The sequence below is a fragment of the Anastrepha ludens genome, chromosome 3 (assembly GCF_028408465.1).
Source record: "Anastrepha ludens isolate Willacy chromosome 3, idAnaLude1.1, whole genome shotgun sequence".
Taxonomy (NCBI): Eukaryota; Metazoa; Arthropoda; class Insecta; order Diptera; family Tephritidae; genus Anastrepha; species Anastrepha ludens.
Window position 1 is genome coordinate 88434150 of NC_071499.1, and position 27907 is coordinate 88462056.

General features: G+C 33.8%; 1 protein-coding gene across 1 annotated transcript in view; it reads right to left on the minus strand.

The window, feature by feature from the left end:
• The window catches only part of LOC128857595 (disintegrin and metalloproteinase domain-containing protein unc-71), a 287365-nt gene that overhangs the window by 24365 nt on the left and 235093 nt on the right, over positions 1–27907 (minus strand). Inside the window, exons 15-17 of the mRNA XM_054093346.1 lie at positions 25940–26039; positions 3024–3185; positions 2825–2886 (exon numbers count right to left, since the gene is read on the minus strand). Coding sequence (XP_053949321.1) covers positions 2825–2886; positions 3024–3185; positions 25940–26039 — 324 coding nt within the window. The remainder of the gene's footprint in view (positions 1–2824; positions 2887–3023; positions 3186–25939; positions 26040–27907) is intronic.

Sequence of the window (27907 nt, forward strand, 5' to 3'; positions counted from 1 at the left end):
TGAAGAATAGATATTAATCAAGGTCATCGATAGAAAAAAATGAAAATTGATGCAAATCTTTAATGAATAAAAAATATATTAAAAAATAGTCGATACTAAAAAACAATTAATCCATAAAAAAGGAGAAGGCATTTTAAAATTCTTATTAAAAATCGAGATTATTATCAACGGATAAATGGAATTTTTTTATGAATTGAAAATACATAGATAGTAAAAAATGAAACTGTAATTAAAACAATAAATCGGTGAAAGTTTTTAATTAACTAGGCAATAGATATTAGAAAAATGTATCGATAAAAATGCATACAAGTCGATGAAAATTACTAACGATTAAAAATGAGATATTACAAAATAGTCGAGAACAAAAACAAAAAATAAAAGAAACAATACAAATGAATAACGCATAATAAAACTCATATTAAAAATTCCGACAATAAACACAATAAATTAATAAAAATATCTAATCAATCATTATATTAAATATTATGGACAACTGAATAATAGATAATAAAAAATAATCGATAATCTATAATAAAAAACAATAAATAAAAAAAAGCGTACAAAGGATAATAAAACTCTAATTAAGAAATCGACATTAAAAACAGCGAATAAGTGTAATTTTTTTATGAATTGAAAACAGAATCTCAAAAATTTGTCGGGAACTAAAACAATAAATGCATGAAGGCTTTTTTCTTAATAAGGAATAATAAAACTCATATTAAAAATAGCGACATCCAAAACAAGAAACTGCTTAAAATCTTTAATCAATTAAGATATTGATACGAGTATTATAGACAATAACAATTAAAAAATAACCGATAATAAAAAGCAATAAAAAAAAAAAAGATGAGGGATGATAAAATTTGCATAAAAAAACGAATTAATGGAAATCCTTATAAAACCATAAATCAATTCAAATGGAGAAGTAAATCGGAATTAATAACCATGAAGTAATGAAGTTTCTTTATGCACTAAAAATAAATATTGAAAATGTAGCCGAAAATGAAAAAAATAAATCGAGGGAAATTTAAAATCTATTCAGAAATAGACATTAAAATGTTAGTCGACGGTAAACAATTAAGTTAACACAAATTGATGTCTAATAATCAAGCCAGTTTTAAAATTTCGATAATAAAAACAATCGATAAAAAATACAATCGAATGACAATGAATAAGATTAGAAATAACGATTAGACGATAAAAACCAATAAATTTATAAATACACATTAAAATATTCGTCGATGATAAAAAAATAAGTTAACACAAATAGATGTCCAATAATAAAACCAGTTTTAAAATAATCGATAATAAAAGCCATAAATCGATACATAACACAGGTCTGCAAAAAAATGGGTTCGGAATGTTCTATAAAAGTGTAGTGTCATTTCCGAAGTAATTTTTTGCGTAGAATTCGAATCCGGGGTTTATATCCTAACCTAAAAGTGCAAAAAAAGCTGTTTTTGCCCATTTTTGAGGTTATGTAGCTACGAAGATTTTGCTCTTCATAAAAAAGCACGTCTACTTTCGCATTTTGAATTTTTTTTTTTATGTTTTGTGTGCGACTATGTAATCGACCGTATCACGTCTCATGTTATCTCAATGGATTTTCGAATATCGAAAAATTCACAAACATGGAAACTTCAAAATGCGATATCTCAGCGAAAAATAAAGATATTTAAGCAAACTCAACGGCATTTAAAAGAGGAAGACTTATACTTTAAAATACTATGTTTACTTTTTTATGAAGAGCAAAATCTGCGTAGCTACATAACCTCAAAAATGGGCAAAAACAGCGTTTCTGCACTTTTAGGTTAGGATATCTCAAAATCCTGACGTGCAATTAAACAATCTGAGAGTAATTTAAACCCCGGATTCGGATTCTACGCAAAAAATTACTTCGAAAATGACCCTACACTTTCCTAGAACAAAACGTTGTTGACCTGTGTAATTAATCAAATCCAAACCGATATGAAAGGATTAGTCGATAAAAAGCAACTGATATGAATAGACCATCGCTTCTGTTATGTATGATTTAACAATAATTCATTATCCTTTATACCAATTGCTTCCCAGCCGCAGTTTGCAAAATTCCCAAGGAATGCCCATTTTGAAATTTTCAGGTTTGAACCAAATGTTTTTCAATTTTTATATATTTATCTTAAATTTATTTCCTTTTTGCATTTCGAGTGGAATGTCCGCTATACATTTTAAATACTCCTCGCTCCAAGAGTTTTGTTGTGGGGCTACTTTTTCAATCAATTAAATCATTTGAAGAAGTCAAAATCAATGTTGTGTTGCATTAAAAAAAACTGTAAGCGAAAATTTGAAGCGCATTTAATCACAATAAGTAAATAGACTAGACTAGGCTAAAGTTTAGTAAGTAAATCGAAACTGACAAAACATTGAATGCGACGAAATTTAAGTTTGTTTTAAACGGCACGACAAGCACTAACTAACTGTCAGTTATGTAGTATTTTAGTAGATATGTATGCAAGTACGAGTACAAGTATTTATTAGAAGTAACAACATATGGATGTATTTGTATGTAGTTAGTACATGACTCATTTAATTAAGAGTATTATTATTGTTATTATTATTGCAACTAACAACACTAATCAGGGCTGAGCACAATTAGGTGGAACGTCAACAAGTATGTAGTTACATATATGTGTAAATATGTATTAGCTTAAATAGGTAGATAAGTAGGTAAATGTTAGTAAATATTTATTTAAATAGTTGTGCGACAAATGCATTTATTCAAGTGTGAGTTTAAATGTAGTTGTAATTGTAGAGGTGTTGGAAAACATAGAGATTTGGTACATACCAGAATGGGCTTGATCATCGTCACCGCCGCCAGTATAACGGCGGCCATGTATGCTTTTATCCCTGATATGTAAAAAAATGGAAAAACGAAAAAAGCAAGAGAAAATGTTTACATGCATACATACAAAGTCACGTATGTATATTTTGGGCTGCACTGCTGTTTTAATTAGAGCTCATAAGTGGCATGAATATTTGCCTACCTGAAGCCTGCCTGATTGGCATACACCAACTTGCTGGAACCATCCAGTGAAACCTCCTCAACCGAGTGATGATTAGCGGCAGTGGCTGCGGCGCTGGCATAGCCCTTGGCGATGGGCTTTTTCGAATATGGCGGATCGTACTTGAGTGTAGTGGTTTTGCGTCTATTCCAAGATGTGAAGCGTCATTATAATTACCATAACCATCATCATTGGCGTTGTCGTCATCATCGTCATCCCATCGCAAGCAGCCACATATGCACATCCATTGAACCATTTATTTCATTTTATTATAGTTTTAATTATGCATTAATATGCATTTTGAATTTTAAATAATTTAATTTTATTTAGTTTGAAATTTGAATAAAAGTTTTTCCCATTTCATATTTGTATAGTTTTTTCATTAATTTAAGGGATTTGGTTTAGTTGGTTTTGAGTTGGTTTTGTTCAAATATTAATGCCATAATTTATTTGGTTATTATGTAGTTTTTTTTTGATTGGTTGATTGATTGTTTGGTTTGTAGGTGATGCGATGATGTTGATTTAATTTGCAAAATTAACAGTTTTTGGGTTTGTCGAGTGGTAACATATGTACATAGGTATGTACGTTTTATTTTTGGTTTGTGGTTGTATGAAAAATTTGAACAATAATAAAAAGTGAGCTTCATTAAAATCAATCATTCATTTTGATATTTTGGTTCATCCCAGTCAATAGTATGTATGTACGTATTATATGTGGTAGGTATTTATATGTGTAGGTATGTAGATAGGTGTGCATGTAGATACGAGTAAATACATGTGTTTACTAAGTATAATATTGCATATAAAAAATGCTGTTAGTTAATTACAAAAAAAATAAAATAAAATTTTAAATCATAAAATAATAAGAGTGCGCCAGTTAGTAGATTAATAATTGCAAGAATTCACAAATCAAAGTAATGAATTGGCATAACTATCGACACATACTAAAAGCCAAAGCGGAAAAAATAATTAATACAATTTTGAAATGACTTAAAATTCTCGTAAATTAAATTAAAATATGTTGCTTGACTGCAAATAAAAAAGTACCTATTACCTATCACTATTTTATTATTCACAAGTGGTTACAGTAGATACAAATAAATTTTCAATTTCCATGTTAAAGAGTTCAAAACTCGAATTTTATCGAATTTTATTCCTAAAATGTGGCATTTTTGATTATTCAAATTTTAAATATTCGCATATAAATTTTTAGTATCCGTTACTTCTTCCGATAGTTTTTCTCACACATGAGAAAATGGACTCGTGTGCGATACGGAAACTCAATTGTAGTTATGTGGTAAGCATTTTTAGCGAAGTAAAAGAAGAATATGAAGGAAATTTTAAAATGTTTTTTTTTCTCATAATTATCTACTTTAAAATATATGAAAAATGTCCATTGCAAATTTAATCCTTCATTGCCCTTGAAAAAATATTCATAAGAAATATGAGAAAAACTAACTCAGAGTTCACATTAACTCCTTTCATATCATGTAAGCAATGTCCTTTACAGTTTTTCTTTTTAATATCCTTCAAATAATTTTCGTCAAAAATATGAAAGAAAATTAGAAGCCCTTTTTGCTCTCAATTAAAACATATGGAATGAAAAATATCTTTAGACATTTTTATTCAGTGACATTTAGTGTCCTTCAAAAATTTTCATAAAATAAAATTAGAAAACCCATGGCCCACTCCTTAAAGGTGGTGTACATTTCGCACCCTAAATACAAAAGGGTCACAACTCAAAATTTTCCACACTCGAGCTGGACTTGTTTACAGTAGCACAGAAAACAAACTATGTAACATATCACGCTGAAATTTGCCATGTAAGCTTATAACAGTCTTACCAAAAAACAAAAAATTTATTTTTGCCATATGTCATCCGCGGACCGTTTTATTGATAACGTCTCGTTCATATTTGAGCAGAAGGGATATTTTGAGTTGTGACCCTTTTGTGTTTAGGGTGCGATTTGATTGTCACGTCAAAGTATTGGAAAAGTAGAAAACAACAAATTAATTCGCCTTGTTTGATTCTGGGGTGACAGCCACATGGACACGGCGAAAAGAAAAAAACAATCAGCTGATTTACCTATACCACCTTTAATAGATTCGCCTTGAGAAAACTTTTGTGCACACAATTATCTTTTACTTGTGAGAAATGACATCCTGAGTGTGGATACAAGTTGAGTATTAAGTACCAAAGCACATATTTCATTCTATTGAGAAGAAACTTTATAAACATAACTTTGGGCAGGTTTTAGTTAAAATAATCGTGCTGGTTTACTAATTCCTCGCAGAAATATCATAAAAATCTTGAAGAAGGATACAAATTTCGAAAAACGTCTTTCTCATAATTAAAAACGAATATTTGTGAGCAAAAACTATTTTAGAAGTTTCTTCTTAATCATCTTCCATATTGGTGTTCATATGTTCATAAGATATAATTATGTGCGAGTTTTTTTAGATCGTTTTGAACAAATCTTTGCGTTTTCTAGAAAAACTATAAACCCGATTCACTACAATTAAGTTTTAGTAACATACGCGAACCGATCTCCTCATATATATGTTGAATGAAATCAAATAAAATTTCAATATGAGTAAAAGATATACCTAAGTATAAATATTTTTTACTATTATGCTCTCTGCAACTTGACGATCGAGAGCTAAAAATAAATGCAGCGTATTGCAGTGTAAGAGATTTTTATTTCAGCGACAATTCTTAAAATATTTATTGGTCCAAATTTAATACAGGTCTTGAATTGTTTGCAGCTTTTCAATAAAATCAATAGTAGCATAAAAATATATTTGTTCAAACTAAATACTAACCGCATCGCTCGCAAAATAATCGAAAGATGAAAATATTTCAATACTAGAGCGGTTTTACTAGTTCGCGTATGTCATAAGCTAGTTAGCTCTGCAGTTATGTTCTAATTACTAGGCGAACGTGTTGAAAAGCAAAAAATACGAATCGCTGCTTACTTACAGGCGAAGAGAATATTGTATTAAGCGCAACTCCATTAGAAATAATGCATTAACTCATCAGCCTGGGCTCTCTTGATTCTACCTTATTGCATAATGCTATGCCACGTTCGATTTCTAACACAAAAATATGTCAGTATTAGAAAGTTGAGTAATTGAATGAAAAGAATGAATGAGAATTTGGGCATAAAATTAAACGTCTCACTAATGAGCGTTTTCCCTCAAAAATGACGGAGGGCATCTCATAACAGATATGTAAAATTTTATGAGTAGCTGTTTTAGAGATTTTATATCTCTGTTCAGTATATTTTTTGAATAGTTTAAAGTTCGTAAAATTATTGCTCCTCACGAGCATAGAAAACCCATCAAATTTTCTATCTCAACTTACCAAGCTCTAACAGATTAACAACTTCTGCGTGTCTGAGAGGAAAAGAAGAAGTATTAAAACCAGCCATATGTCAGTACCACTCAAATAACCTGCTAAGAGGTTACCGAACGAAAAGGCTCAAATATCGTGTAAGTTCTTTAAGAATAAATTAAGAGATCTTACAGCTATTCTAACTAAGTGGTTGTTGCTGGCTTAGAATCCATCGCTACAATGTTCGCATACGACCGAAGATCTCGTTGGTTTTGTATTAGAATTCTAAAAGCGGGGAGCAGAAGTTTTTCAATGCGCTGCCACCTCGAGGAGACGTAAGAAGTACTTTATCTCGTTATGGCTAGAATGACATTCCATACATTTACAAACAATTCATATCTATCTAGACTTTTTTGAGTAGGGAGATTTAAGAAAAGTACTGGAAATAAAATCAACTAAATAAGTATCTATATTTGCAAACAGATTGCGCAACCGAAATAGATCTAATATCGGGTCTAAGTATCTCTTCATATGGTTGCGTGTTTTGGAATACCAAAACTTTCTATTTAATAACAGGTAACACTTCCAGTTTATCAGGAAGAGCGCACACAGGGTACAAACAGGAACTATGAATAAGTTCGTGCGGTTTTACAACAGATGGCGTAACTTGATTATTATTCCATCGATCCACATTTCCAAACATTCATTGGAGAGCTACTGTCGTAAGGCACAAACGTCAGTATAAGTTTTTTATTTGAAGCGTAAACAACAATATTTTTACCACACTTGAAAATGTCGAATTTCGTGCCAAATAATGTGTTTTTGCGGGGAATTCTTCTTCATTATTTTAATATGAAGAAAAAAGCAGCCGAAAGTCATCGTATCTTGGTGGAAGTTTATGGTGAGCATGCTCTATCTGAGCGAACGTGCCAGAAGTGGTTTGCACGCTTTAAAAGTGGTGATTTTGGCTTGGAAGACGAAGAACGCGAGGGTGCGCCGCCAAAGTTCATGGATACCGAATTGGAGGAATTGCTCGATCAAGATCCGGCTCAAACGCAAGAAGAGGTTGCAAAAACTTTGGGAGTTGATCAATCAACCATTTCCAAACGTTTAAAAGCCATGGGAATGATCCGAAAGGTAGGCCATTGGGTGCCGTATGAATTGAAGCCAAGAGACGTTGAACGCCGTTTTATGGCATGCGAACAACTGCTTCAACGGCACAAAAGAAAGGGTTTTTTGCATCGAATTGTGACTGGCGATGAAAAGTGGGTCCATTACGACAATCCAAAACGTCGGGCAACGTATGGATACCCTGGCCATGCTTCAACATCGACGTCGGCGCAGAATATTCATGGCCTGAAGGTTATGCTGTGTATCTGGTGGGACCAGCTGGGTGTTGTGTATTATGAGCTACTGAAACCGAATGAAACGATTACGGGGGATGTCTACCGACGACAATTGATGCGTTTGAGCCGAGCACTGCGAGAAAAACGGCCGCAATACGCCGATAGACACGACAAAGTTATTTTGCAACATGACAATGCTCGGCCACATGTTGCACAAGTGGTCAAAACATACTTAGAAACGCTCAAATGGGATGTCCTACCCCACCCGCCGTATAGTCCAGACCTTGCGCCATCCGATTACTATCTCTTCCGATCGATGCAACATGGCCTGGCTGACCAGCACTTCCGTAATTACGATGAAGTCAAAAAATGGATCGATTCGTGGATTGCGGCAAAACCGACCGAATTTTTCACAAAGGGAATCCGTGAATTGCCAGAAAGATGGGAAAAAGTAGTAGTAAGCGATGGACAATATTTTGAATATTAAATTTGTAACCATTTTACGTCAATAAAGTTTCAAATTTCGAAAAAAAACCGCACGAACTTATTCATAGTTGTAACGAATAAGTCAGGGGAAAATATTGCTGTAGACAAAAGTTGTATTATGCCTTTGAGGTGCCCAGGACTTTCTGTCTTTTATCTTATTTTTTTAATCTAACACAAGAAATTAATATAACTGTTATTTTTTTTTTTTCAAATAAAATAATTTTTAAATTAAAATAAAATTCAAAAAACAACTTTGTTATAAAAATCACCTTTATGGCAAAAATCGTAACTATTTGGGTCCCTCTTTTTAAGAATCAACAGATGACACAGAATAGTTAGTTATAAGTAAGAAGTGGGAAGTCAAAAAGAGCTTTCGGAAAAGAGTTTGGCCCTGACGGTCTAGCTTAGGCTCCCTCTATTATTGAAACAACTAGAGTGACCCAATGAACCATAATCTCCCTCGATCATATCTCCTTACCACCAGTGGTTATTGTAATAACCACACAGTAGATTGTGTAGATCACAACCTCTTTCGGTTGGAATTCCTAGCCAATCTGAACTCATTTAGTAAGTTGACCGAGTTATTTAAGTTTACAGGAAGTTAAGGCAAGAGCGAGGTCAGAACTATCCCTAACATTGTATCCCAACGAGCTATCTAATCTAGGCGTGCCATCATACACGGCAAGTGCACCAGCAGTCACTATAATTTATTTCGGTCTACGAGTATATAATAAAAGAGATAGTTAGCGAATCAACTACACGGCACTACTGTTAGACTAGACTAGTCGGGAAAATGGCTGAAGAAAGTCTATTTTTGAAATGCGTTGATTTGGAACATAATGGTGTCTGCTATTGACCAACCAAGCTTACTAAAATCACCAGTTAAAATGTTACTCCAGCGAAAATATAATTGCATGCGAATGTCGATAGCTGTCAGCACAGCAAACAGAAAATCTCACAAAGAAGTGGCCAAGATGAGAAAACGACATTGAGCCCTTGCGCCTCATATTTCATTTTGAAAATGGAAAACACTTCAAAACGCGCAGATATTTTTTTTATTTACACTCTTGTAGTTGGTATTCTACCTCTATTAAATGCGTAAATCAATTAATGAAATGTTGCTAGGATATGCCAGTGTGAAATGTATGCTACTGCTCTCGCACACACAATCGATATGTCACGTCTACAACGAAAAGATGGGCCCGCGCTAGTTGGAGATACGTACAGTCTTTTTCAGAAGAATATAACCGTTTTTTTCTCGTAACTTCAAGATATATGTCGTTCTGCTCTCTGCCGCGAAATAGTTCCATTCAAGGGCTACGACGCCAGTGCTAACTCAGGTTAGTGTCGTTCGAAACTTTCCTGGAAACGCAACCAAACAAAAATGAGTGAGAAGTATGCGAAGCGTTTTGAGGCGGTATTTGCATGCACGCATACGAAAGGATCGAAATTATCTTACGCCGCGACTGTAAAAGTAATTAAAAAATCAAAAAGTTTGTTGTGATGTGGAATCAGCGGTGTACAAAAATGTTGATGACTTTTCCGAGCGCGGTTTGAAGCGAGTGACGACAAAAAAGGAGGATAAAGTGATCGTCCAACTTTTTCAACGGAACAGTTCTTTGTGACTACCGCAAGCACGATCAGTTCTTGCTAAAAAGGGAATTTATGTGTGTATCAACAGCATCGTCGACTGGAGGAAGACGAACATATAGAAGGCGAACATATCCTACCGTCCCACATCAACAAAACCACTGCTCTCGGCAAAACACATTGAGAAACAACAAAACAAGAAAATGGCGTCAAAGTATTGGAGTGAACTTAACAATCCCCAGACGCTAACCCCATTGAAAATGTGTGGGGATCTATGAAAATGCATCTTGCCGGATGACAAGACCATGATTTAAAGCAACTCGTGCGTCAAGTGCACAAAATCTAGTCCTGTTTGTCGGCGAGCTACGCAGAAAAGCAGGTTCAAAGCATGAAGAAGATGCCAAGCTATACTCGACAACGATGAGTAATTGTGAGTCGTAGTTTTGTACACACTTTCATGTAAAAAAATTTAAATATATATCTGTTATACTTCATGAATAATCGCGGTTACTTTTTCCTGACACAGACTGTAGATATAAAAAAATGATACATTTTGGAACTTTTATATTTTTGCTTAGTTTCTACTTTTATGTCATTTAGTGCCGCAGTTCGATCATTTATAAAGTGTAGCTATATGGGATATTCTCTGGCCTGGTTTTGGAAACAGAGAGGACTTAAGGCGACACTATGTTTTATATAAAAAAAAGTTCCTAGTATTTTCAAATAGCAAAGCCACAAACGAGGTTTCAGACAGGGTGACTCGCTGTGGTGTGACTTCTTCAACCTGAAGTTGGAGAGCATCGTACGAGCCGCAGAACTTAATCGCTGAGGCACAATATTTTATAAGAGCGTACAATTGCTGGCGTATGCCGATGATATTGACATCATCGGCCTTAACAACCGCGCTGTTAGTTCTGCCTTCTCTAAACTGGATAAAGAGGCAAAGCGAATGGGTCTGGTAGTGAACGAGGACAAAACGAAGTACCTCCTGTCTTCAAACAAACACTCGGCGCACTCGCGTATCGGCACCCACGTCACTGTAGACAGTTATAATTTCGAGGTTGTAAAAGACTTCGTCTATTTAGGAACCAGTATTAACACCGATAACAATGTCAGCCTTGAAATCCAACGTAGAATCTCTCTTGCCAACAAGTGCTACTTTGGACTAAGTACTATAGGCAACTGAGCAGTAAAGTCCTCTCTCGACGAACAAAACTAACACTCTACAAGACTCTCATCATGCACGTCCTAACGTATGGCGCAGAAGCTTGGACGATGACAACGTCCGATGAAGCGACGCTTGGAGTGTTCGAGAGAAAGATTCTGCGTAAGATTTTTGGACCTTTGCACGTTGGCAACGGCGAATATCGCAGACGATGGAACGATGAGCTTTATGAGCTTTACGACGACATAGACATAGCGCAGCGAATAAAGATCCAGCGACTATGTTGACTGGGTCATGTCATCCGAATGGATACGGAGCGGCTTTGAAAGTATTCGATGCGGTACCAGCTGGGGGTAGCAGAGGAAGAGGGCGGCCTCCTCTGCGTTGGAAAGATCAGGTGGAGAAGGACTTGGCTTCACTTGGTGTGTCCAACTGGCGCCGGTTAGCACGAGAAAGAAACGACTGGCGCGCTTTGTTAAACTCGGCCAAAATCGCGTAAGCGGTTATAGCGCCAATTAAGAAGAAGAATGCCACAAATATACAAAGTGTCTTACTGAAAATGGTACAACTAGCTATTGTTATAAAAATATAATTAATATATCAGAAGAAATCAGCAATAATCAAAATCGCCAACCTTTTTAGGAAACTTAAAAATAAAATTCATAAAAGTTCTAAACTTTTTCTGTACTTTTTTTATTTTCAAATATGTAGTACTGTAGTTTCTAGTTAATAATTTAATAAATAAGTCCAGTTAGTAATTTAGAAGGTCTTAACTCTATGCGATAGCCCTACGCATTTTCCTTACCGAAGAAAAAACAAAAAAAAAAAAACATGAACGGGCGTACGTAGAAAATGTAAAATGTGCGAGTCACGCAGAGAAAACTCTTATAGATGATCGATTTTGAGCCGAAAAACAAAATTGCCGATAACTCTTGAAAAAAATTTTTTTCGGGCGAACAAAAAAATACGTATCTTATTATTTTGACTAGGGAGCAACATATTTGAGTTACAACGAACTCGAAGAACATGACCCGAATAGCCCGGTTGAATTGAAATGGAAAGCATCTATAACTTTTAAATTTTCAATAGTTCGAATTTACAAGCACTGCATACTGGAAGAAATGTCAGAAAACTCTGATAATAAAATTTTAAATGTTTTGGAAGCCCATTTTTTGCGACGTGTGCGACTTTGATTTCACTGTTTTCTGTTAGACTATAAACTGCATAAAAAACTGTTCTATAAACCATACGAAAAAAGCAATCACTGCCACAGCACTGCTGTATGATTTGCATTGTCACTCACTGCAATTATTTGGAAAATTTAAGACCATCCAACTGCAGCATGGAATTTAATTCCTTTTCTCTAATTGAGCCCTGAATTTTGAACAATTTTGAATGCTTATGCCTTGCACTAATTGCTCGCTATAAAATTCTCTTACACATTCATTTACAAGTATTTATAATAAATCTGGCAATGACAACTGAAAATATTGATCTAATGAAATTCTGCAAAATCTAAAACCAAACGCTTGTTTATACCTGGGGAAAATGAATTGAAATATTTCGTTTTTGATTTCCAAGTTTGGCAAGTGGTATGAGCGATTTTTGTTTTTTTTGTGGATTTCAGATAGGGTTTTCATGTTGTTATTGTTATTATTATTTTTTGTTTTTATTTTATGCAAAAGTATATATAAATATAAAGTAATTATTTATTGTTGTGTAAAAATATGCGTATGCACGTTATGACAATTGTTATTGTGTTATCGTTGTTATTGTCATTATTTATCACATAGTAAATATATAAATATACGTATACACACACGTATTTATATATATTCATTTATTCGAAGGCAATTTTTTTTCATTTTATTGTTCACATTGTAATTGATGAGACCATCAAGTCGGATAGTTAGTTGGTTGGTTGTATTTGTTGATTATTTGTAAGTTACAGCGTTGTTATTGTAGTTGTTGGTAGTGTTGAAGTTGTGAAGTAAAGTTAGATTGGATTGGGTAAGATGGTTGTTATTAGTTTTACGGTTGGTTGGTTGGTTAGTTGGTTAGGTGGAGTTTGAGTTTGTATACAGGGTGGGTCGTTTTACAGGCGATGTTTGATGTTGTAGTTAAAGAGTAGTAGTTGCATTTATAGCATTAAGTGTTGTTATTGATGTAATTTGTTGATTAAAGGTTATTGTGATTTATTTTGTGTGAATTATTTCAAGTTTGTAGTTTCAAAAAAAAAAAAAAAAAAATTTTTTTGTGTGTTGTTTGGGATCAGGGAAAATGTTCATACATCGATATACAAACAAATGTGATTTGTGTAACATTTTTGCCACCACACACTTGTTTGTACATCTTGTACGATGTTCTGTTAGTAATGCGTTAGCACATTACGGTACTAATTTCTATGGCTCAGTAGAAAGCACCACCATAACTCAAAACGACAGTCTATATTTATTCTTTCAATGCTCTAATCTGATTCTGATTTGCTTTAACTCGTTTCTTCAAATTGTTCTTTTAGTTCTTCTGTTTTTTGCTTAAGGGATTTAAGAAAACACATTTGAGTAGCCGTCGCCAGATATCACCGACACTAACACACTTTCATGTGTCTACATATATTTAAAGACATAGCTATACGCAACAACACTCGACTTGCTATACGAGTACATATGTATGCATTTTAAGTATGTAATGCGTGTGTGTGATAGTGACCTTGTGCGGCACCAATTGCTTTTCTTGCATCCCTTCTTTTGCACAAAGCAACGTATAAATAATAATTTTGTAAGTGGGTGTTTAACTGCTTGTCAAATGTCTAAGTGCGTGTGTGTGTGCTTTCTGTCTTGTGTTTGCATTTTTGTGTTACTGTTTTGCATTTAATACTTTTTTTCTCTCTGAGTTCACTTTTTCTTGTGTGCTGTTGTTGTTGTAGACATCGAGACAAATATACTACACTCAATCACTTAATGAATATATTATACATTGTATTTACATATATACACACACATAGCAATACAAGTTCTCTATACAAAACGTGCTGTGAACCGAACCGAACCAAAAAACTAAATAAAAAAAAAAAAACAAAAAAAAAGCTAAATACTAAAATTGACTGACTGTTTAAAATCTTGAATTTAATTTCATTTTTAATCTTAATTTAGCTCCCCGGTCCAACTAAACACGAACAACAACTACTTGTATTGAAGTAGAATATATCGCTTGCAGAACCCAACACAAACTCAATACGCGTGCGAAATTCAAGATCAACAAAAATAAAATAAAATAATAAAAAAATATTTGACACAAATTCACGTAAACTAGAACACTAAGCCAAGTCATTCGAATTGCGGAGTCAGGTACTTACCGGCGGAGCACGAAACGGTTTATATCGTTAATTTTCTTACAAAACAAGGACTTGAATAAAAAGCTTTTACAGGGAAGTAATCTGGAGTATTGATTAGTTGAATTTTTAAGCAATTTTAGATTTCTTAATCTTCCTGTAAAGGATATATTTTTATATTGAAAAAGTTTTGTTTTCGTATTTCAAAATTTTGTTATTTACTTTTATTTTATTTCATATTTTTATGGATCGTTCGAAGAAGCTTAAGACGGAACTTTTTACAGCATTTCCAACTCAAAACTTTTTTTATTGTTGCTTCTTGTTTATAGTACGGTCAGTGAGCCATAGACTTAAATGCGTATCTCAGATTCGGTCACCCTAAATTTCCCAATACTTGTCCACACATTTCAAGTATCCAAATTATTCAACACCTGAGAGTTCTTCATACGAATCTCTTTCAGAGCGAACGGGAAAATGATTTAGTGTGATTAGATTTAAATTGCACAATAGGAAGTAGGAAATACTTGCTTGGAACTCTTACTTTACATGCGCTACCGATTTGCTTGAGCATTGCAAGCCAAACTTGCAGCAATAAAATAGGCTGATCAATGTTTTCTTGAATTGCACTTAATAATTATATTCACGAATAGTCAGACGAACATTAGATGACTCCACTACAGTAGAACTGCACCGAGAAACATGCAGATGAGCTCTAAATGAGTTAGGCTGTACATATAATATATGATAGATATACCAAAACGAATTGATGAGCTAGTAAATCTCCCTACTCGGAAATCAAAACCTCTCACAAGTCGGGCAAACTACTAGCTAAAGTTGGTAGGTACAATTCACTTGTGGATCCACTCAATATATCTGGTTACAATGGAAAAGAAGGGATCTGACTATTTGGCCTATTTCATTTAGAATACCTTTGGTCACTTGCTTTCGAATGCGCATTACTTTTGCCGCATCTGTCGTAGTGACAAAGAAATCGAAAGCGCCTCTAAGTCTGGCTTGCTTTGACGATACCATGGAACACGGAACATACATAACTTTTCAAGCTTTACAAAGTTTGTAGAATGGTTGTGATTCTATGTAGGAGTATTGGAAAGCGCAGTAGGTGTCTCTGAAATATTACCACAATCATACCACTGGGTTTAAATGTAGGTACATATGACCTGAATAAATAAGAAGGCTGCCACAATTGCCGAACTTAATCCAACCTTTATGCATACTCTGTTCATTCAGAATACAATAAAAGATTCCATATGTTCGTAGTAAGAAAAACTAGATTTTTAGAATGGATCCCTAATGCTAATCAAGGGCGGCCGCCGTAGCCGAATGGGTTGCAATCGGAGTTCAGAGAGAACGTAGGTTCGAATCTCGGTGAAACACCAAAGTGAAGAAAAAGTTTTTCCCATAGCAGTCGCCCGTCGGCAGGCAATGTCAAACCTCCGAGTGCATTTCTGCCATTTAAAAGCTTCACATGAAAAACTATCGCCGACTCCGTAGCCTAAAATTCTAGATCCCTCCATGTGTGGAGCAACATCAAGACCCGCACCACAAATAAGAGCAGTAGATCGGCCAAATACCTGAAAAGTGCCGATTATATACATATATATTATATAACCCTAAAATGGGTTTACTGAACTAAGCTTTAGTTTGGGTGTTCGAGAGCCTTGAGAGCCGTTTCATAATTCAATCAAGAATGAATGAAAAAGAATCTTTGAATGCGTTTTTTCAAAAGTTGTGCACTTACAGCGGGTTGGCTTGATAACCCAAGAAACAATAAATCTTTTGGCTTGAATTTTTCATAAAACAATTAAAAAATGTTTTGCTATTATTACATAGCGAAAAAGATTTTAACTTTTATAATTTTTTCCAGTAAAAAAAAATGTGTTTCAAACTTCCACCTTTTGGCGAAATGTTGAAATTTGGAGGGCAGCATTTGTCAAACGATAACCAAGGTGCTAAAAAAACCAAACTGATAGGCTTAATCAAGTGGAAACGTAATACTACACATGAGAGAAGTGAAAGCTTTGTATCGAGCTGAGATCCTAACTCGAATATATCAAGTTTTGTTTAAGAATAATTGGAAAGAGTAGTGATAAAAGCGAATGCTTTTTTCTCAGAGAAACAGGTAGTAAATGTACTTAATTCAGTTTGAAGAAACAAAATTTAACAAGGTCTAAGACTACTTCAATTCATTATCACTTATTTTTCTCATCAGCAGATTTCATAGGCGCGGAAATTAACTGATATTTCTCATTGAAATAGTTTATAATGTCTTCGTATACTATTTTTATTCAGTTGCACAAAATTCACTGTTTATAAGAAGTTTGGGCTTTCCTTTCGAATGTTGAGATATTCGTTATGAGTAGATTCCACGTTTCCATGGGCTCACGGATGCCAGCTTCGAGATAGCAAATTGACATTACGATTACTGAACACATGAAGCTACAACAAGGAGGTGGATTGTGGATTTACCTATATCGTTTATTTCAGACTAAAAAAAGTGGGTAACTATAGCCCCATAGCCAAACCCAGTTCTTCTAGCAGTTTTTCCAAAAAAACAACAAAAAAAGATTGTCACTGATGTCAGTTATCGAAAAAAGGCATTCAAAAAGCGACTTTCTGAACATTAGAGGCAATGCAGTACTCATTTGGAAATACGTTTTTACCATGTTGAAATAGTATTCATACAAAATGCTACTCATTATGTAGCATGAAGATGTGGGACTGAGTTCTGGCCACTATTTTCGTGCGCGAGATAGGTGTCAGTATCAAAATATGAATTTCATGAGATTTGCAAATAAGCCAGCTCACACATTATTCAGATTCGGTTTTGCGATACATCAGAATATGAATTTTAAAAATTACTCCAAAACAGCTTCCCCGTAGCAAAGGCAATCAATCCAGGTATTTTAGTTAATATCCTATGCAATATTTTTGCTACTGCGCTGTATTAAATTTCTTTTATATTAGATATAGAATTTGTATATTTGATTTAGTAGTAGAAATAAGTAACAGAAGTTTGTAAATTCTAATATTGCCTTTGATTGGTAATTATGTGCACTTTGCATTCCGCGACTAAACGATAGCATATCGACATTGCAACCAGTTTTGACTATTGTTCTCGTTGTTGTACAAAATGATGTTTCACTGTCTAACAGAAGCCATATAAATTTAATTTTCAAATTTTATATACAAATTTAAAAATTCCACAAACCTTGCATCCTAATTTACCGGTTTTGTTATTTGTAGAAAAATTATTGGTATGAAGTTTCATAGTTTAATAAATTTTAATATGACAAAGTGCGAGTGTGAAGACGCTAAAAGTCATCGTAATTTTTTCATAATTGTTTTCCCTTGACGATGTTCCGTATTTGTCTTCTACAGGGCCCGCCATCTATCGTTACGGATTTGAACTAGGTATTATTTGAAGAATGGTAACACTTAGCTCTCATCTGATTTGACAGAAAATTAGTTTTATTCTTCCGCTGAACGAAAATGGTTCGACAGCTGAAGCAAACCGACCAACCAATGCATTTTAGCTTCGCTTCATAGGCTTAGGATCGACTTGAAGAAGATGAAGACTTTTACCGAAAAATCATCTTTTCGGATGAAGCTCATTTCCATCTCGGCGGGTATGTTAATAATTGCGGCATTTGGGGCTCAGAAAACCCGCACGCACTCGAAGAAAAGCCGATGCATTCACAACGAGTCACTGTTTGGTGCGGGTTTTGGTCGAGAGGCATCATTGGTCCATTTTTCTTCGCAAATGAGCGAGGAGTGGCCGTAACCGTCAATGGAGAGCGTTACCGGGCCATGTTGAACGAATTTTTGTTCCGAGAAATTGAAGAGGAGGATATTGGTGGCATTTGGTTCCAACAAGATGGCGCTACTTGCCACACAGCGAATGCTACGATCAATCTTTTGCGCACTGTCTTCGAAGATCGCATTATCAGCCGAAATTCTGATATCGTTTGGCCGCCTCGGAGCTGCGATTTGACGCCGTTGGATTATTATCTTTGGGGTGCCGTCAAAGACCAGTGTTATGCCAACAAACCAGCAACAATTGATGCACTGAAGACCAACATACGCGATGTCATAGCTGAAATACAGCCGCATACAATCGAAAATGTGTTGAAAAAATGGATCGATCGTATGGGATGGTGCATGGCTAGCCGAGGCAGCCATATGAATGAAGTTGTGTTCCTTCATTAACCGGAAGGATTGTACTTCAAAATGAAAAAAACAGTTTGGAAAAATATTGAGTAGTTTCTTTTTTATAGCATTTTTAATTCCGTAAAGTTATATGGCGGACCCTTTATTTGTTGTATAGCAAAAATGCGCAACACCGTCATACGAAAACCATTATAAAAATCAATGTGATATTTCAGCAACTTCAAACTTACAGTTTATTATATTAAAATATAATAAGCTTTAATACTACATATCGAAAATTTTCCTAGAGACTTCAATTAAAATGTGTGATGTAAGATTTGTGGTACTTGTCTTATTTCTATGGACTTTGCTCTTTTAGCAAAAAAAAAAAAAAAAAAAAAATTATCATTCAAAAAAAAGGGAAGAAAAGTTTTTAAATCTGCTCAAAATATTAATGTGTTAGCGTTTGTCGCGTGCAAATAACCAAGATATGGAGCGCATAAAGGACAAAATAAAAATTTCCATAGCTGAAAATATTTTTTTTTATTTTTTAAAAGAGTTATTTAAAAACGCAAATGGATGAGCGTTTACAAAACGTGAGTTTACAAAATGACAAAAATCCCTAGATTGATCATCTTTGCTTTATATTGTACAAACCTGCGTAATCGTTCCAATATTACCACCCTACTCCACTAACTCTATGGTATTCCTACTTTCGTTTTCTGCTAAAACACTACATATGTACGCATTGTAGTTGTTCATAGATGGTATCGTATGCATGTAAGCGGTTAACACTACGGTACCTAATGGCTAACTGTTAATATTTGGTTTTGTTTTTGTATCTTATTTGGTATAGTTATTTATGTAGTAACACGTGCTTGCCACAGCTGACTGACAACTGCAACTATTTATATATATATATATATATATTTTTTTTTTGTATATAGATATGTTTGTATTTTTACTAACATTGGCCATTTAAGAGCGGCACCAAAAAGTAGTAATGAAAAATTTTTTAAGTCACATTTTCTGTTTGAACATTTCGTTTTTATATTCATTGTTTCTCGTGGTAATGTTTTGTAGTAAAGAAGAAAGAAAGTCGAAAAAAAGTAAACTTTTACACAAAATTAAGAAAAAAAAAAAAAAAAATAAGACAATTAAATCATTGCAAAAGAAAGAAACTAAAAAATCTGCGACTGCAGAAGAAAGTCAGTCTTATGTTTACAATTTTTCTTAAATACATATATTTAGATGTTAATGTATGTATTTATGTATTTTTACTCGTATAAGGCGCGCAATTCCTTCGCAATGAAACCCTTTTTGTTGTTGTTGTAATGTCAGTACGCTGAGTTAACGAAAATGTTGCATTGAATTTTGAAGGCTGGTAGCGATTTCGGGTAACGAATTTCGGGATTCAAAAACTTATAAAAAATTTCAATATTCGCATTTGAAATTTTTTTCACGACTACGGGAGGTTTTAGGTGCTACAATTTTCTATCTTTTACTAGTCCAGGTAAAGTTTGTACAAAGAAAATAACGCGCAGTAAAAAAGGAAATATTTAAAAAAGTTGAGAATATAAAATAAAATAAAAATCTTCACTTTAATCAATTATTATTTTTCTTCTTAAAGATTATTTCTAATATCTCCTATTATAGCCTGAGTTGTGACATTGTTAATACCTTGTTTTTAATTTTTAAAATATTTTAGAGTTACACTTTTCTGCATAAATCTTTTCGTTATTGTTATTCTTTTTCGATAAGTAAGTAATTGTGAAAATTCAAATTTTTACGCAAATTAAAAATTGAAAAGAAATTACGTACATTTTTTCTCAACACAGCACATTTATGTATTTACATACACTGAGGAACTTGACTGAATTATTTAGAAAATTAAAAGAAAGCTTATAAAAATGTACAAATATACAAAAATCAAGCAAAAATTATTTTCTTCACAACACTATTTACATTTAGAGAAGAAAGTATTAGTTTTGTTTTGTTTTTGTTTTCTTTTAGAAAGAGAAAAGCTTATCAACTGCATTTGGGAATTGAAACTACAACTGAAAAATAGTGGGCGGTAGATTGAAAAGCTGGTCGAATGGGTGTAAATGAATTTTGCTAATAAGTATCTATGTATGCATGTATGGATATGATCTCAGTTGTATGTATGTATGTGAAGATGATTGGACACGAAGTAGAGTAGTTATATTGGTTGATGTTAGTTCTTAAATTTTGCGTTGAAGAAATGTGTTTCTAGTAAAGGTTCAAAGGTTTGCGTTACAAAATCGATTAATTCTTAAATTCCTATTAAATAGTTGCTCATCAAGTGATGGTGAAAAGGTTAGAGTTATACCGGTTAAGTTCATCTTATTTAAGCCAATCTTACTTTAGTGGGGGTAGTTTATATGCTTTTATCACTTTTAAGCATCTCACTTAAGTGATTTATATAATATAAGTACTTTAGTCGCTTAATTGCTCTACTCCCTATTATACCTTTATAGGGAATCTCTAAGATTTGTAAGCTTCAAAGCATAATTGCTTATTTCTTAAACTCATATGCAATAGTTGTTCACCGATTGATGGTAAAAACAAGTGAAATTAGTTTTCGCCTAATTTAAAAAGTATAGAAGCGCTCCATAAACCGGTCACAATGGACTACATTCGGACTAGTTAGGTCTATCTACTCACGCCGGCTTTGATAATGAGATATCGAAGCCAGTCAAAGATTAAAATCTTCCGCATTCATTAAATAGGGTGAAGGCTTCTTGGTCATCCAGTATAATTGAAATATACTGAGATATTAAGGGCCTTCCAGGTCCTAGAATGTCTTCGTTCTGCCGCTCTCAATTTATATATCATCTACCTATCTATCTAATTTCACTGTATTTTCGTACCTTAAACATTTCCTATCTTAAAACAATTCAAATTTATCTAAGCTTACTTAGGCGCACCAAAACTTTTTGTTAAAAATTGTAGTCTAAAGGTAATACATCCCTCGTGTTTTGGAATAACGTCAGAACTGAAAAAATCAGAAATTCGGTCAGTCTACAGCAAACCTTACTGAATTGTAGCCAGAAATTACGTAAATCGTTATGCAAAGATAAAATTTTTGGATGAAATAGTTACATTTGCATTGCTAGAAACTGTACCTTCATACATGGAATAAAGTGGAAAAATATGGTTCCAAATTATATATGACCAAATTTATATAACAAGTTGGGTGGTTGCAATTCATGGAGACACAACTGCCTAGTTGTTCTTAAATACAATTTGTTTACTTCCAGTCGACTGGTTTTTGTTAGCGCTGCAAGACTAACGTAAAAAGAGAATCTGTGAACACTGCACTGAATAGCAGGAATTCAAAAGGGAATAAATGGTTTAGTAGCACTGCTGTGAATGCAAGATCTTCATTAGGCAAGAATGTGATTATATATACATTTTTTCTTTTTGATATGTTTTGTCGTTCATTCTTTGTGACTGTGGAACTAATTTTGTTGTGTGAAAGATTGGATAAAAATTAAAATATATCATTCTTCCAGCAAACGACCAATATGTACCGTAGTTGCTGTAATTTTACCACGTATTGTGACACAAAAAAAAAGAAGGGGCAAGCAAAAAACTCTATATTAAAGGTAAGAAATTACATTTTGGAATGTAGGACTAACTTTTGTTACAATTTTTGTATTGAAAAAAAGTAAGTATTGAAAAAAAGTAAGTATTGAAAAAAATAGCTCAATTTGCTGTTTATGTGCAGCTTCTTATAGTCAACTAAGTTTTACTAGTTTAGTTCTCCAAGCTTAAAAAACTCAAGTCTTAAATAACTCATCGCGAAAACAAAGATGATCCGTACCTTAAGTGGCATCCACATCTCATGTGGGTTGTGCAGAAGGAGTGTAATTCCTGCGTTTATTATTAAAAAATTCTAGTTTCTTTATAATTGAAAGCAAAATAAAATCTTAGCACTTCCTAATGAGCAGCAAGGAAATATTGTGGCAATAAAAGTCAAAACTAGTTTTTTCTGGCGAAAGCTTCAAAATCACTTTCACACGAAACTATGAAATGATATTTATAATTTCTCATCTGACCAGCTTTGGTGGTATTTACTGTGATAAATCTATGCTATCGAGTTTATAGGTTGTAGCTGCTGCAATGCAGGAAGTTCTTTGCTCAGCTGTTAAAATGATAACTAAATCTGAATTACTCAAACCATCTCCAGACTGCTGATGAAGGTTAAACAAATATTGTCACGGTATTGTCATTCAGCGTTCCTGTATCGATAACAATCGCTTAGATTTTAATTATTATATAAGAAACGGCTCTTTTATTTAGCTATTTGGCTCGGGCATCGTAAACGTTTTTAAACGATATCTTAATCAATTTCAATAAACTTTTTTTTGGAAGGGGGGCCTTTGGCAATGCCTATCTATGCTTAAATTATGATAACTAATTTGAATTTGGGGTTTGAAGGCGAAATGCTCGCGTTCTTTTCAGCATTTAAAACAGCTGCAGATATGAAGCACAAATCCGGCAACAAGAATTGTTCGACGCAGATAATATACAGAAACCAAAACAGGTTATCAGAAAATAGATTATACGTTAACAAGCAGTTTTCTAAACCTATAGGAGGTAGTAACGAGTCAGAAGGTCGATAGATAGGCACTTTGCAATTCGTGAAACAATATTTAAATTTTAGATGCTCGAATCATGCTGAACATTAAAGGGAAGGCAATACTAAAGACACCGCAAAATACCTTATATGTCGGTGCCTAGCATTTTGTAGAACACGCCTTGGGTCTTTTGGTTGAAAGATATTGCGGACCAGAGAAACGGAAATTTACTAAAATTCGCGAACAGTATATTAGGTGTAGGATTTAAGGAAGGCGCTTGCATAAAATTTATTACTAGCCTAAGAATCAGCTCTAGTCTATGTGAGTTCAGAACTGGATAGCCATTTAGAGCAGCCAACCTAACTAGTAACCTATTTTCTTTAGAACTCTATCATTTATATAAAGCAGAGCCCTATTCATTGAATTTTAGTATCATATCTATTTCGGTTGAATATTATAAAGGGTGGTTAAATTTCAAGGGCCGATGTTGAGTGTGAACCACACCTAAACGTCAAGCTTTTTTCTGCATTTCATTTAATATTTTTCAATTTCAGACTACCTCAATTTGAATTATGGAATGATACACAATTGAACAACGCGTTAAAGTTATTCAGGCTGATTATGAAAACGGGCGTTCAAATCAAAAAGCATATCGCGCACTTCATCTTCAATGATGAGACACATTTTCACCTCAGTGGACTCGTCAATAAGCAGAATTGCCGCATTTGGGCGAATGATAATCTAAGAGTGATTGCCGAAAAACCAATGCACCCACAAAGAATGGCTGTTTGGTGCGGTTTATGGGCCGGCGGCATAATTGGGCCGTATTTTTTCCAGAATGAGGCCGGTCAGGCAGTTACTGTGAATAGTGTTCGCTATCGTGAGATGGTAACGAACTTTTTATGGCCCGAATTGGAAGATATGGATGTAAACGATATGGCTGTGGCTACTTGTCACACAGCTAACGAAACAATGGCTCTTTGGCGCGAAAAATTTGATGGCCGAATAATCTCACGTCGCGGCGATGTCAATTGGCCGCCAAGATCATGTGATTTGACACCGTTGGACTTCTTCTTCCTTTGGGGTTATTGGAAATAAAAGGTGTACGTCGATAAGCCAGCAACAATTTAAGAGCTAAAGGATGAGATAATTTGGCACATTAACGGCATAGAAACTCAATTATGCCTCAGCGTCATCGAAAATTTAGATCATCGGATGGAGGTGTGCCGCCGAGGCCGCGGCGGCCATTTGGCCTATACTTTGTTCGAACGTAATTGAGCCCTACAGGTATTATCATAATAAAGAGGAATGATAATAATTTCTTAAAAAAATGTATTTTATTCAAAATCAACACCGGTCCTTGAAACGTAACCACCCTTTATAATAGACATATTGCATGTGTGGGCTGATGTTTTGTTCTATGCGTAATTGAGCCATACCAATATTATCATAATAAAGAGAAGTGACAATAATTTCAAAAAAAAAAATTGTATTTTATTCCAAATCAACACCGGCCCTTGAAACTTTACCATCCTTTATAATAGACATATTGCACGTGCGGGCTTGAAAAAGTCGTTGTCGATTTTTTTTAAGTAGCTAGTGCCACGTCTCTTTTCTAAAAATTCTAAACAGTCATTCTTTGTATATTACCAAAATTGACTAGTAATGCATCACTAATCGATTTATCTCATAGTACCCAACTTTTAATCTGCTATGTGTACATATATTTAAACTGCTTTATAGAGCTGTTATTTTCGTAAGGTATAAGACATTTTTTCTCTATCAATGCTCCAAAATAATTGGCGCATTTGTTGCACGCCCACATGCAGCCTTCGAGGCTTGAGCGCCTCGGAAAGCTCTTGCGACTTACTAAGTAGATTTTCCTGCTTCCGATTGCTATTCTTTCGTATCTACGGGACTCGCTTTTGTTGATCAAGGTATGAGTTATTTCGACGTTATGAAATAAAAAAGCTTGTCTTGCCGCAATGGCAGAATATCTTAACTGACGTGTTTTCTACAACATGTGTAAATAAATATTGTTAGTAAATGACTTTTGTAAGAATTTCAAAAAGCGTTTCGTGAGCTCATGAGATTTGTAACGGAATGTTTAGCCTGAATAAACTTTGTGAGCTTAACGTTAAAAAGAAACTAAAATAATAATAAGTCAGAAACACATTTCTCAGCAATTAGCCTTCGTGCCCGTTTGATTGCGCTTCGTATATTTGTTGAAAGGTTGTCTGTTTCTGTTGTTGTTGGCAGTGCTTGCATTGCTCTTGCTTAAAAGTTATTTTTGTATTGTTATTGTTGTTAGTATGTGTTTAGTGTTAGTGTTTGTGTGATTTAAACTTAAGAAAATTGTAATTAAAAAATTGAATTATATAGAAGTAAAAAATAAAATTACACTCATATTAAAATTGTTCAAAGCATACACAACCAAATACCAAAAATTAAAATTATTTATATTAAAAACTAAAATAAAATAAAAAAAATAAACTTAAAATTATGTATATACTTAATATATACACATACATATCGTTTTTTATATACTGATAAAAATAAATAAAAAAATAATTTCTTTTAATTAATTATTGTTTCGTAAACAATTTTTTCCTTATTTTTAAAGAGTGTAATTTGTATAGAATAAAGAAAAATATTTTTGTTTTACTGATTTGAAGCATTTCAACATTTACGAAACGCTCTCTAGCAGTTGATTATTCAAATAAAATTAGATTTTCAGAATTTTGGATTTTTAGAATAACTGTTTTGCGTTTGGTATTTTGTTTGATTTTTTTTTTTTTTTTTGATTTAAGTTTTTCATTACTTCTTTTCAACTAACCTCAGACACAGGGAGAAGTTTCTATGTACTACAACTGACCTGTAGCACAGTGCCATCAAGGTGAAAGTAACAAAAACGAACCCAACAACTGACATTAGTACACCGACCAGGAATACTGTATTTGAGCCGTGGTAGTTCTCTATACGAGTGTGAACGATGTTTGTTGTTATTTTGTTTTACGTAAATGTATTTTTTTTTTTTGGAATTTTTTTCAGTAAGTAATTTTTAGTGTTTTTAGTAAGTAATTAATAATATGTATAGGCAGTGGCAGGATGCGGGAAGAGGGTGAAGTCAAGGTTACCAAGCAGTGTAGTTTGTTGTTGTTTGTTTTAGGTTGTTATTTGTTTTTATTTTTGTGTATCAATGTGAATTTTAGTGTATAATTATAATTTTGTTGCATTTTTGTCACAAAAATAACACAACCAGTTAAACATCAGTACAGTTTTGGTCAGCAAAGTATTCACAGCGCCGTTTATTGTTGTTTTGGTGTGTGATCCGCAAGCGTAGTGACGATGTTTTGTAGTTTTGTTATTGTTGGCGATGCGACGTTGACGCGCAATTTATATAAAAATAAAGTTTAGAATTTCATTTCATTCGAATAATTTATAATAACTCTTTTTTGTGTTTTTTTTTTTACTAATATGTAGATATATATGTATGTATGTAGTACAAAGGCATAATTCTTAATTTAAACTCTTTTAAAAGAAATATTGTACGAGTACATAAATCTGTAGGTGGTGGGGAGAAATGAGCGCGTATTCTTTTTATTTTGCTACATATACTTGTATATATGTAGATATGAGTGTATCATCTATCTATGATTGCTAAATATACGACCACTTTAGATTGGTATTGGTAAGCGCGAATGGTTATGGCTGCATTGCTGGTTGCTGGTTGCTGAATGCTGCTTTTCTCAATGCACAATATTAGCGACAACAACAACACCACCAGCAGCAAAGTCAACTACTATGACAATGGTAATCCCAGAGGACACGAAATGATGTGATGTGATTTTGCTAGGCAATAATGAGTGGGGTGGAGGAGAGGTGGTAGTAAGTAGTACTAGTATACAGCATGGAGGTGAAGCGTGTAGAGCGTTAGGAGATGCATAATACTTAGAAGGTGGAAAATAGTCCACATAAAATACTCCCTACTACTTCTATATGTATGAATGTACGTGTGAGTAGAAATGATTTTGAGGGCCGTTATGTTGATTTCGCTGTTTTGCAGAGACTCCGAACTTTTCACATGTACTCGCACTTGTATGTATGGTGGTTAATATGCCCGGCACGTGCACGAAGTGCCTTTCATGCCTTTTTATTTCTCCTGGTTGATTCTTACAATTTGGCTGGCTTGGATCCAAAAACTTGACGGATGCAGCGGAATGACAATTGCGACGGATGTGGTGCGCTAACGTGTGCGGCATACATAACAAAACAGATATATACGTTTTTGTATACACACTCATACTACTACATACATAGTTCGATGTAACATACTATATGGGTAGTTATGTATGTATGTAGATGACTTTCGAGATTACTTTATTTTATCTTTGAATATTTTATACTTTAAATAATGTAACTCCATTTCAGAATTTATTTCGTACTTATGCATGTATTATAGCAGCAAGGCTTTCATAAAAATGCAGACAGGTATATTTGTAGAAAAAATAACTTCAGAAGAATGCATTTTTTTGCAAAAAATATTTTTCTTCAATCTGTTTGCGTATTTGGTGTGAACTAGACATTAGCTGTTAAGTGTAAAATAGGAAAAGGAACATTTGAAAAATAAAAGTAAGAATTGAACAAAGTATTTGTTTGTGTAGAGGCATGTGCATGTTTTATGTTTTTTCTTCGTCGATAGGTAGTTAAACGTTTATATCGAAGTTAACACTTTTTATTTTTAGTTTTTATGGCACTTTGAGCGCCATACGAATTATACACAAATATACATACTTATGTAGTAAAGACAATTACGACATAGGATCAATACATTAATACACAT